General features: G+C 27.2%; 1 protein-coding gene across 23 annotated transcripts in view; it reads left to right on the top strand.

Annotated features, from left to right (window-relative positions):
- Positions 1-13426, top strand: part of LOC142325978 (CUGBP Elav-like family member 1) — a 1952897-nt gene that overhangs the window by 1919453 nt on the left and 20018 nt on the right. For 11 of the 23 annotated variants that reach the window (XM_075367981.1, XM_075367977.1, XM_075367972.1 and 8 more), the window contains 2 exons: positions 3274-3357; positions 12303-12473. The exons of 3 other annotated variants lie outside the window; for them this stretch is intronic. In XM_075367981.1, coding sequence (XP_075224096.1) covers positions 3274-3357; positions 12303-12473 — 255 coding nt within the window. Of the gene's footprint in view, positions 1-3273; positions 3358-12302; positions 12474-13426 lie in introns of those variants that run through there. 9 more of the 23 variants (XM_075367985.1, XM_075367979.1, XM_075367989.1 and 6 more) reach the window with 4 other exon arrangements.

Below are 13426 nucleotides of genomic sequence, written 5' to 3'. Positions count from 1 at the left end.
GAATGGTGAACTCTGATTATTATATGGGTTTATTAGAACATTAAAAAATGGTATACCTAGAAAATGATAAGACAAGTAAGTAATGAGCAATTGGTTTCATCCTCCATAATGTCAATACCCCGTGTCATATATGCCTTCTGGAATTTCTGTCAAAAATGTTATGTGTGCCCTCATTCACCTTATTCAATGGATTTGTCACTTCTGCTTCTTTCCTCAAAGTCAAAATGTGACCTGTTGAAAGGTAAACATTTTGAATCTAATTACACTTGTGAAAGAAAACTGCTGCAAAAAGTGGCATGAAGAAGTGTGTTTGAGATAAAGAGATAAGTGGGTAAGAGATATTTTGAGAGCAATTAATATTAATGTGTCGTAATGTAGTAATTTTTTAATTTAAATATTCAGTATATTTTTTATCACTTCGTGTGTTATTTTAAATACATAAGTAGGTTAACTCTGGGGGAAAAAAAATGTAACCAACATTTTGTTTTCTTATTTAGTTAAGGATATGAAATATCCTGTGTTCAAGAGATAAAGGAATCAGTGCTTGCAGGTTGCTCTGTATTGAAGTGTATTCTGCGATAGCTTTCTTAAGCCATAGAAATTACACTACGTGAGTTAGTGTTTGTCAGATGTGAGATTTTATTTAAATTTTTATAAGTTCATTTGATGTTTTATTTTTTAGTAATTTTGGAAGATAATGTTTTGCTTTTTTATATTAATTCCATTACTTTGTTTATATTTCTTTTATTTTGGTAATTAAAATTAAATTGGAAAAGATGTAGATCAAGTAGAGGCTCTAAATGTTTTAACATTATCCAAGTCAGCTTTGTGTTTTTCTTATTGACAAAGCAGTTAAGAAATAAATATTAATTATTTTTATTGCATATATTCTTACTTTATATTTTGAGAACACAAGCAGTCTTAAACAATGAATTGTTTGTTTGTTTTTTAATTGCTTTAAGTTAAGTCTTTCTTTCATTGTCACCCGTGTGTAGTTTTGTGTAAAATAAAATTTGTAACATTTTAGGTGTTAAAACAATTGATAATTACTCTTTGAAATGTTAAAAAGTATTGGTTTTGTAAACCACACCTTTCTGTGAAATCTGTTTTTCTTTTTTGTTCAATATTGATGAAAGAAAACTGAAACTCTTAACACAATTTACAACAGCTATTTTGGAATCTTGGTCTGAGGCTACTCTCATGATGGACATATGTTCTGTACTTTTCTCAGTTAATTTTTATTTTTGAGAAACTTAAGGAAAAAATGATAGCTCATAATTTGAAGTAACAGTTTTTATCCCTTTAACAAATTTTACCCCCTTGCTTTTATCTCCCTTAATATTTCATAAATTCTTTGTTTTATAGGTACGAGGGACAATCAAAAGTAAGTTACACACCTCTATGAAACAAACACATGTTTATAAGACTTTTTTTTTATTGAACAAAAACTACACATTTTTATTTATTTTTTGACATAATCACCAAGTTATTTTAAACACTTTTCATACCTTGCGACAAGTTTTTCAATTCCACTCTCATAAAAATGTTGTCCAATTTCATTCAACCATTTAAGGACTGCTTCTTTCAGTTTATCGTCATTAGCAAAACACGCCCCTCCCAAGTCTCGCTTGAGAGGTCAAACAAGTGGTAATCCCAGGATGCTAGGCCAGGGCTGTAAGGTGGATGAGATCACACTTCCCACTTGAAGTTTTGCAGTAACTCCTTCGTCACATGAGCTGAATGAGGAGTAGTGTTGTCATGAAGAAAAATACCCCATTGCTCAATCTTCCAGGTCTTCGAGCTTTAATGCCTTTATGCAATATTTTTAAAGTCTCACAGTAAGATTTGGCATTGATTGTTGTTCCTCGGGCATAAATTCGCTGTAAAAACTCCCTCTGAATCGAAAAAGACTGTCAGGATAACCTTTCAAATATGTGGGGATGTTTTTACTTTTTTGGCTGTAGCAAATTTTTTTCTCCATTGGATGTTAGTTTAGTCTCAGGAGTGTAATGAAGCACCCAGCTCCCATCCCCTGTGATGATTTGTTTCAAAAACTTTGTACCAGTCCTGGAATAATGTTGCAGAAAAGAAAGAGCAGATGCAAAACGTTGATGTTTGTGGTGATCGGTCAACAGATGTGGCACCCATCATGCATGCGATTTACAGTAACAAGCTGATTGTGAATAATCACAAACACACTACCATAACTGATGTTAAGTTTACTTGCAGTCTCTCTAATTTTAATGCGCCGGTTACTCAAGATAATTTTATTCATGCGTTCCGTGTTACCCATCACGTTTGCAGTTGAAGGATGCCCAGCATGCAGTTTGTTACACACATTTGTTCTACTGTTTCTGAACATTTCGCACCATTTTGTGATCATGGAGTGTGACATTACATTCTCACCATATACTTGAACAATTTGGTGATGAATTTCACAACAATTGTAATTTTTTGCACACAAAAATCAGACTACTGAACACAGTTCTATGCTGGACAAAATCTGTAGAGGACACTATACATGTACTGAATGTCATACAGAATTGCTGCTAGGGGAGCGTGAAGACAACACAACCAGTGCTGCCACCGCAAGACATTAATATATCCCTTTCAGTTCAAGAACACGGCAAGGGTGTAACTTATTTTTTGATCTTTCTCTTATAATATCCGTCTCTTATAGTTTTGTTAGTTATAATTATGTTTATGTCAACAGTACTCAAGAAATGTGTTTATTTTTGGAGCAAAGAGTAATATCAGCAATTACATTCTAAAAGATTACTCCTTGAAACAATCAAAACATGTTTAAAGTTATAAATACGATTAGTTATTTGTTATTGAACATAGGTACAGGGCTAATTATTGGTAGAAAACTTCTATTATGCAACATTTAGTATAAGATCATGTTAAGGCTTGTTGGCATATTTAGCACTTTTTTTTAAAAGTAAGTGCATATTTTTCAGAAATAAAAAGAACATATTTTCAAAATTTGTTATTGTGTAATGGAAATTGCTTTTAATTCTTTAAAGTTTTTTTTAATTACTGATGATACAGCACTTAATTGGAAAGTTGCTTGTGTTTGTTGTAACAGTATCTGAATTTTTTTTTAAATCTTAAGTTTTTAAAATGGGTTAAAATTTGTTCTTTTATGTAGATAGTACATATTGTTATATTCTTTCAATTTTTTAACTTTTTTTATTCATCCCTAACCATTTCCATATTTGTTTGTGGTTTTTTCTATTTTGAATACTATTTTTGTTTTCTCATGTCTTATAGGGTGGAATCTGCAGTATGGGAACCGGCCCCTACCTGGTCTCATATTAAATGAACAACTCAAGCTAGACAACGATGACATATTATGTTTGTATTAAATTAATTAATAATCAGATTAATTTTATTAATTAATCTGATCTATTATTTACATAATTGTTCAATTGTTGTTATTGTTACTGTCCATCTCTTATGTTCTAGTGCGTGTTGTCAGTGCATATCTGTTTAGGGAAATGAAAATTGCACTTCGGAAAAATTTATTGCTAAAAATTTATGTTTTACTTTAACTTATCAATAATGGAATTAAGCTGGAAATGAAAATTAAAATAACCTATCATCTTAAGTTTTATGGCCTGTGTGAAAATATACAGTAGCAGTAATATTGTTCATGGTGATTTTCTTTCATATTTTAAAAATATTTCTTGCTTTTATTTTTTTCTTGTTCATTTAAAATGTTAACATCTTGTTTTTCATAAACTTCCTTTTCTTTATTTTTAATAAATACTTTTTTTTAAATTATTTGCTGTCAACACTTGACATAATTGTTACTTATCTTATGTAAATTGTATAAAATAGTAATTTAGCATAAATGAATTATTTCATATCTAATCAAGTCATATCTTATCACTTGTATAACACTTAATCACTGTATGATTGATTCATGCTTATACATTAGTATTAACAAAATACAATACAGTACTTAAAAAAGATAGGCATTTTAAGGTATTGTTTTATGTTTATCCTGATATTTGGGCAAGTATCATTGTGTGAATGTTATACATGAATTAAGTGATTAGATGCACCAAGGTAGATTAGAAATATTATTTTGTACAATTTATGTAAGATAAAGTAAGATTGTATCAAGTTTTGACAGCATATTGTTAAATGGTAGATTTTATTTTATAATGAATAAAGAATTTATGAAAAAATGAGATGTTAATGTTGAAAATGAACAAGAAAAAGAATAAAAAAATTATTATTTTATTATGAAAGAAGTGATATCATAGATGATATTGTTGTTACAGATTTTAGCTTAACATATTTATATTTTTTCTTTGGTTTTAATTACAGTTTATAGCCGAATAATAATGACCATTTTATTCATACAGAATTATCAAAAAATATCTTATTAAAATTATAATTACAGTTCTTCTTTTTCTTTTTGATACTTTTCTTTCCTGATTACTTCTTGCCTTAACCTACTTCTGTAATTTCAGTTTTGATTCTGTCCTGTCTACTAGATGTATCACTATTATTTCATTGATACAATTTTATATATATCCCTTTTTAAATAATTTTGTTAAAGCTTGTCATATTTAAAACATTTTAAGTTAATATGACTACTGCAATGAGGAATTTTACTTCTGAATAAACATTACTTTTCTTCAGTTGAACATTTTGAGATCTCTTTCCACTTATGTATCTTGTTTTTTAAAAAAATACTCATAGGATTACCTTGCGCAAACGAACGTAATATCCTTATAAGTCATTTGTTGTAATTCTGTTTTTTGTTTATATTAAATATCATAGCAGTACTTCTGGTCTGTTGTTTCATCTAGTATTAACTGTTAAAATAAGTTAGCAAATACTCTAAAGGTTGTAAAATGTTAGTTACTGTGTTAATGAAAGTTACTTTAAATAGATTCTATTAATAAATCAGAGTTCTATCTTTGGCTTATGCTTTTATAATGTTAAAAAATATCGAACAGAGTTTTTAACAGTTTAATGAAGTATTTATTTATTACTTGTTTAGCCTTGTATAGTTTAAATATTGCATAATATTTATTCTTTCTCTTTTTATCATTTTAAACTTGACCCATTTCTTCTCAAAAGAACAATTTCCAAATTTTTTCATGATTTTTTTCATTTTATCTAGATCATTACTATCCAATTTAAAAATTAAGACATGAAGGGAAACTTGTATTTGCATTTTTTTAGTTATGACCTGTTGTGTTCACGCAATGTTGGGAGTTTCCTGTGAGTTGGAATGTTGTGTTAACGCAACATTGGTAAATAATATAAACAGTAAACATACAACTGATAATTACTTAAAATAATTTTATTAATAATAATTTCAGTTCACACTATTTACTGTAATATTTATAATTTTACTTAACATTTTACTTTAAAGCTGCCTTGTGAAATTTTTTAAAACATTCCACATGTATAAACACTGGCATTTCTTACTAATAAAAACAGTTTGACTATGACACACTTTACACTTTTGTCTTGCATTAATTTCATTTCTGTCTCTAATACAGTCAATTTTGCCTTTTCATACATTGTCTGGTAAACTCATTTTACTGTAGTGCCCTAACAGTAAATTTCTCTCACTTATGTCAGGTTCTTCAATTTTTGCTGATCATAGAAACGGCAAAACAAACTGCCATTTAAATTCTATCTGGCTAATTTTATTCTCTGTTGATAAAATATAAAATTTCCAAGCATTTACAAAAGTATCAATGTCATTTATAATTAACATCTACCATGATTTTTTACCTCTTACCTAGCATTATCATGAGCATCTCTCATACCTTTATTATAATCATTATAAAACTTGGCTGTTTTATATAATTTCCGTTTTCTTCTTTTCAGTTACATCTTTTTACATTTAGTGTAGGTTCAACCCATCCATAATTTATTATTACTGTAACTATAGAATTATCTTGCTACCAAACTATAAAGATACTTTCATCTTCATTAAAAGCATATTCATAACTTCATTTTGGAGCTTTGAGAAATACTTCACTGATGTCAATGCAGTATTTTGAAATCTGTTTTCTCTACTTATTCCAGCTACTAGGAAATTAATTTTTGTCAGTTTACTTACTAAACTGTAAGTACTAAAATAATTACCAAAGAAAAAACATGATTTTCTGTATTTTTAATTACTTTTAACAAATTACAGATGACTCTTTCTCCTAGCCAATAGCTGTCCTTTTTTTCACCATTTTTTCCACCGTACGGCTCAATCCTGTAGACATATCCATCAATAGAAGCAATGCACCAAGTTTTAAAACCAACCGGTATATGCTAATAAGTATGTCTAACTTTAGTGATAACACAAACTACACATTAGAATCTAATATCTAAATTTATACTATGAAATAAAAAAAGCTGTTTATCACGCTCTAAAATCGAAATACTGTAGATAAAACTGAAAGATGCATATAACATAATTGTTGCTGTCATTAACGACAGCACCAATTGGTCTTGATCGCAGTACTACACATGGCAGCTGTATCTCAAGTAGCAGTAAATTCCCAATGTTGTGCCAATGCACACTTGCAAATTCCATTGAATAACAAAGAAACCCAAAGCTTAGTCATAATGGAAATGACTCTGTAGTAAACTAAAGATAATAAGAATAACTGACAAAATAAACAATTTAGTTCTAAGAATGTATATATTTCTTACGACAAAAAAGCAGATGCAAATGCATTGGTTTTATCATTATTCATGTTCACATAAGAAAGGAAATATGTATAAATACATTAAAAAAAAACACATCAATAAAATCTTCTTATACTTAAGAATTAATAACACAAATCAAAATAAAAGTGACAATCACAGAAAAAAATTACATACATAATTTTGTACTGTTGCTTTTACGCAACATTGGGAAGAAATGGGTAAACTTGCAAAATAAAAGTGATATCTGACTGACATGTAGCAAACTCATTGTAAACTTGCATTTCTGATGAATTTAGCTGTATTGAAATTACTGCAGTTGAACATACAGCTTCATAACACTCAATCTTTTTTTCTGAACACAGAGCTTGGTGAGCTTGTTTATTTTTTTCTGTTCTGTGTGGTATCATTAATTTTAATATATTTGCTACAGATAATAGCATGTTAAATATAAACATTTAATGGAATTAATACCATTAAATTTTTTAATTAATATCATTAAAATAATAAATTAGCTATTTGTAATAAATTTTCATTAAACAAATTACAAAAACCGAGAGGACTGAGGATAGTGGGAAATTTAACTTAACTGAATTATCACAATAACTGATGCTAATATAAATACATTTACATTGCTCTGAATACCTAAGCCTGTTCAATTCTTTCTTTTCTAATTCAAATGCACATCTATGCTTGTTAAACAGTGATAGTAAAATCACAGATACTGTCACTATTCTAAATAATTATTTTAAAAGGTCAGTTTCCCATTTTCCTTGGGAAGAATTAATATATTCTATCAACTTTTGTATATTATTTTTGAAATTTATTTCCAGTTTAACTCCTTTAAAGACTTTCAAAGCTGCAAATCATACTGTTTCATTGGAATATGAACAATCATTTTTACTGGAAAAATTCTTGCAGAAAGTAAATTCTGAAAACAATCTGCTGAGTTCTTGCTTGTATTTTTTTTATAATTATATTTATTTACAGTATAATTGAAGAATTAAGTTTTTGCTGATAAAGTATTATTTTATATGCTACTTAGAAAAATGTTTATCTTATTTGTGTCTGCTTGTGTATAAAAATCATTAAAGCTGTTCATTCTTTTTTTATAAATTAGTTTATTTCAGCTTTATGGGGTTTTTTTACTTTTCTTGGCATTTTAACAATATTTTGAGAATGAAATAATTTTAATAACAATGTGTAATTTACTTTAATATTTTAGGTGCAATTACATTTTCCTGAATAGAAATGCTGTAACATGTTTGTGTTGCTTTTAATGTCTTAATGTTATTGCTTTGCTTAATTTTTTTATATAGAGCTATTTATTAGATTTATTATTTTGTATAAATTATTTTACTTCAGTTGTTAGATTCTGCATGTATAATTTTTTTATTATGTATTAAAAAATTGGTTTGCAGTCATTGGTAATTTTTTGTCAGCCAGTTTTCTCATGAAATGAGGCTAATAACATGACATGTTTTTAAACATTTACTAGATGCCATCCAGAAGTTACTGAAATTGTTCTGATTTGCCCATTTTCCGATTACTTGTTGGAAGTAAATGATCTCTGCAGTGGAACCAAATCTTTTTTGATACAGCTTCAGTTACATAATTAATTGAGGATTCACAAGGACTATTCAATGATGTCTTTATGAACCATCTTGTTTTGGAACTCAAAAAAGCAGCTGATGAGTAGAATTAACACCTATAATTTACAATAAAGAATTACATTTGTTGTTATGCTATTTGTCTAGCCATTTTTCCTTAGAATGTCACGACTACATCAGAATTTCTATGTACAGATTTATTAACTTTTTAGTCTGAAAAAGATGTGAAAAACTTCATTAAATAAAATTGTAATGTTAGAAATGTTGTTGATAATTTCTGAAAAAGATGTGAAAAACTTCATTAAATAAAATTGTAATGTTAGAAATGTTGTTGATAATTTTATCTCTGTTATTTTTGACTTGAGAAAGACAGAATATTTTTATTACCTAATACTGAGGGCAGTGGCATAGCTGGCTATTTTGGAACCTGGTATGGAATTCAGATTTGTGATCCCCATAATGCTACATCCCCATATCCCAGAGTTTAAATAGTAATACTAAGATTTGAGAAGTGATTTCATATAATGTCTTAGTAATAACACCTATGACATGATCTTTACTACTTTAAACATACATGTAGGATTTTTTTTAATAATGCAAATGTAACATTTAATAATATTGTAACAAAATCAAAACAATATTAAGATTATTTTTTTATTTTAGTAATTTTCCTTTTATTTATATATGCAGAACTTGTTTAACAACTTCTTAAAAAAAAATTACTTTCAACATTTTCAAATATATGTAACTAAAGGGTTATATATCCAAATGTAAAGATTTTTATTGAAGGAAATTTAAAAAGACACTGAATTCATTGACAAAAAAAAATTTCGATCAACAGCAATCAAATTTCAGTTGTTAAAAATACCTTTAAAAAAAGTTAAAATAAAATTTTAAATGCTTATTCACTCCATTGAGGCTATATTAATTATGTTGCTAAAACAAGTTATTATCAAATCTTGCAGCAATTTGTACTCATTAATGTAAAAAATATTTATTTTATGGTTTGTCTACTGAAATGCTGAAAACACTTGAATAAACTGCTATTTATCCTATTGATCATTTCACTTTCAATAACATCATCGTGTAGGAATTGTTTATTGTATCAAATAGATGGCTTCCTGTGGTGCTTGGTTAAAAAAATAAAAATAAATTTCTAATTTAACAAAAACTTATTGAAATTGTCACAGAATACAAATTTTTATAATAGTGGTTTTTTCAAAAGAAGTAGGGAAACTTAAAAATTGGAAAATTGTTAAAATTATGTGTCTCACCTTCCTATCTCCAAAAAGACAAAAAAAATCTTTTAAAATATTGGATGTTGTTTCTCTTACTCCAAAATTTCTTAAGTGGAAGTATTGCAAAAGGGTAGAAATACTGTCATGAAACATACATAAATCACGAGTGTGTTAACCAAACATGTGATTTGTTATATTCCTTTATTAGTTTTTTTTAAAGCAACCAACAGAAGACTTAATGATAGCAGCTAATTCACAACATCTCAACCTCATAAACTATCAGCCTTTAGAAATATGATCCACTGCCACTTCATCAGAAAAGAGGATAATGAAATACCTAGCACACAATAAATGATGTAACAGCCCATTTACAGACACTTTCTATTGACAATAATGCTAACAAAGAAAAACAAAACAAAACTACATCACACTAACAACATACTCAAATAAAGACTCAGGAAAAAATTCACAAATTAAAAAAATAGGTTCAGTGTAGCCTTTAAAGCAAAATAATAAAATCATTACACCCAAAACACAATCACCTAATAAACACAATATTTCTGTTAACAAATAAACCTACTAACTGCTTCGACTGCACAATACATTGATTAAATAGGATGCAGCTTCATATAAGCTTATATGAAGCTTCATATAAGTCTTCCTTACCAAAGTAGAGGCAACATTGACCAACCATTATCAAAAATGCAAATCTTAAATCTATCTACAATAAGCTTTGTATTCTACATATGAACAAAATGAATCACATCTTAACTCTTGAACATTTTGAAATAGATATTAATACACAACAGTGGTATACTAAATGAGTAAACACAATTCAAATCCAATATGCTTTTCAACCTTATTCTGAATAATGTCTGTTTAACTTAAACAAATTATCTTAACAATGAAAGGTTGACAACTTTTGTGTAAAGTAAAATATTAATATATTCCCCATTGTTTTGTGAAAGATTCTTGCTTTACATACTTTGATTCAATGCAGCTGGGGAGATCAATAGTAGAAGTAAACATTTTTTGTTGTATCGTTTGAGCTTATTATGTTGCTTATGTTTTTTTTGGACTTGGTAGCTGTATAATTGTATTATTTTTATGCCATGCATGAATATATGTTTGTACTTTTGTTATGTTTTTTTGTAGAACATTATTTTATCAGTCAATTTTCACAATTGATTTTATTGAATTTTCAGTTTAAATTGATTAAAAATTTGTGTGTAAAGAATTTTAAAACTGAAAATTTACTTGGTAGTATCATAATTGTGTTAATTTTTTGTGTTAAATTAAATAATCTCTTTGCTTTTTCTAATGCACAATTAATACCTGAATGTTATAGATCATGTTAAATTTTTTATTATTTACTGAAATTTTTTAAGTGGATTAGAAACTTCTCATTAAATTTTTTCACATATAAATGTATAAATTTATTTTTAATTTTTTTAGGAAGTATTTTTGTTTGCTGGAGACCCTTTTTGTAATATTTAACTAAAACTGGATATAAAAAAAAAAAAAACAACTGTACTTATAAGAAAACTAAATATTTTATCTTACTCCAGTATGCGTATAATAGTAATGCAGGGAAATTATAATAGAACAAGAAAAGTTCTCATGAACAGAATCCATGATTAAATTATCATGTGGACAACTGGTTCTTACTGTTGTCTTTGCACCCTCTCAACATATTGATAAGCTGTGTTATTGATGTAATTTTCATTGCCCATGCTAATATGTGCTTACAACATTGAAAATCATATTTAACAAGTTAATAGTAATGACCACATTCTCCTTTTAATTAATAATTACATGATAAAATTCAGAGCAGGCATAAAGATTTCTCACTTTGTACAGCACAAAAGTTTTGTTATCATCCTATTGATTCTTCCAATTAGAAAATTAGAAGTAAAACATAGCCCATTTGTTTTCACTGCTCAGAGCAATCTAAAAGACTTCTTATAACTTTTTATAAAAAGAACTAAATAAGAACATGTAGTTGATTAATTGAGGTATCAATAAATTTAATCAACAGTGCAATTCTAATTTAAATCTATAAAGTGTTATTAGTATTACAGTAGTGATAATTATTATTTGGAATATATACCCTGCCTGTTTATTAATGTGTACTATATTATATATATATAATGAGTGCTCACTTCCTTGATATTTTTTTTTTGTGTATATGACTGAAATGTGCCTACAGCGATCTGTACAAAGAAATGACATTTGTTTATAATAAAAAATTAACTGTAGTGAAAATAAATTAAGAATTATTACAGTTATTCAAAATTATTTTACGCAACATAAAAACTGGGCAGTACATTTCTCTCAAACTTTGTTTACAATCCTTGTAAAGAGGTTAAACAAACAGGCTTTTTACAGTCTCTTTCTCTTCTTTTTTAAATTCCATCATTTAATTAACAGCATAAACTTACATCTAAAAAAATATGTAATGCCAATAGCATGAAAAGGGCTACATGACAGTTAAGTTCTGCTTCTGGCACATGTTATTTTCATTATTCTTAGATGTATCTCTTTATTACAAAGAGATATATTTTTGAATATTTAAAGAATTAAAGGTAAAGTAGTCTTCTGAGTATAGCGTTTTTTATGCTAATAACATTTTTTTTTTAACTGTATGAGATTGCTTCTTTTTTGTAATACTTACATTTGTGTAAAGAAATTTTTTTACAGTATACAGTACATAATATGTAATATTGCCTCTTTAGTTACATTTTATAATAATAAATTGGTTTTAATAATGTTGCAGCAACTGTAGGCCAGAAGCAGATTGAAGGCCCGGAAGGGGCTAATTTATTTATATACCACCTGCCATCAGAGTTCAATGATGCTGATTTAACATCAATGTTTTCACCATTCGGAAGAGTAATTTCAGCCAAGGTGTTCATTAATAAATTTACCAAACTTTCCAAATGTTTTGGTAAGACATATTTGCTTTATTTAAAGTATATAAATGTTTATCATTATTAAAAAATAAAAGTTATTTTTTTCCATGTGAACTTAAAATATAAAAATAGTATTAAAAACTACTTACCATAGTTAGTTATCTGTCTAGAAAAAAAAACAAAATGGCTTTTTAACATCTGCTTTGAAATGTATTTAAAAATATTGAGTTGACCCATAATTATTCAGCTGAAAGTGCAAAGTTTTAATTTTCTCAGATGGATATATTATTCTTACATTAATGTACAAGTAACTGAAGTTTAGAAATTCATAAATAATTCTTCAAAATAGATATAAAAGCATAATAAGAGCCACTAGTAAGTAATTTTTGTTCATTCATTACATCAATTTATAACATTTCTGCTCTTTATTGTATTTCTTTATTTAAATTATTGTTTTTGAATAGTTAGATGCTTATTAGTTCTGAGTCACTACCATCAAATAAACTCATACAAAAAGAAAATCTAAATAGAAGTAGTTATAATTTAAATGAATATGAACCTAGAAAAATCCTTGAACAAATTGCAATAACTACTGATTTATTTATACCCAAATTGTTTTTGCTATTTTTTTTTTTCATTACATTATCTCTGGCTTATAAATTTTAGTTATATTTGTTCCTTTAACTAAAACAAAATCATTATTATTAATAAAAAATGTGATTGTTTTTTAAGTCTATGTTTTGGATGAAAATCTTTGAACAGATTATTAAACAGTCTTTCTTCTTAAATTTTATAAAACTAAACTTTTCCTAACTTGTTTTTTGTTTATTATGTGTAACTAAAAGTTTGATAAACAAAAGAAAATTTTATAAATTAGTATTATATCTACAATGCTTCATTTTATTAGTTCATGAATCACATGTTTTGGTTTTTTATAAAAGAATCAAAAACCTTTCTTGGAAATATATATCTTCTTTTTTTATAAATT

The sequence above is a fragment of the Lycorma delicatula genome, chromosome 6, assembly GCF_047948215.1.
Source record: "Lycorma delicatula isolate Av1 chromosome 6, ASM4794821v1, whole genome shotgun sequence".
Classification (NCBI taxonomy): Eukaryota; Metazoa; Arthropoda; class Insecta; order Hemiptera; family Fulgoridae; genus Lycorma; species Lycorma delicatula.
Note: the sequence above shows the minus strand (reverse complement) of the source record. Positions and strands in the feature narration are given on the sequence as shown.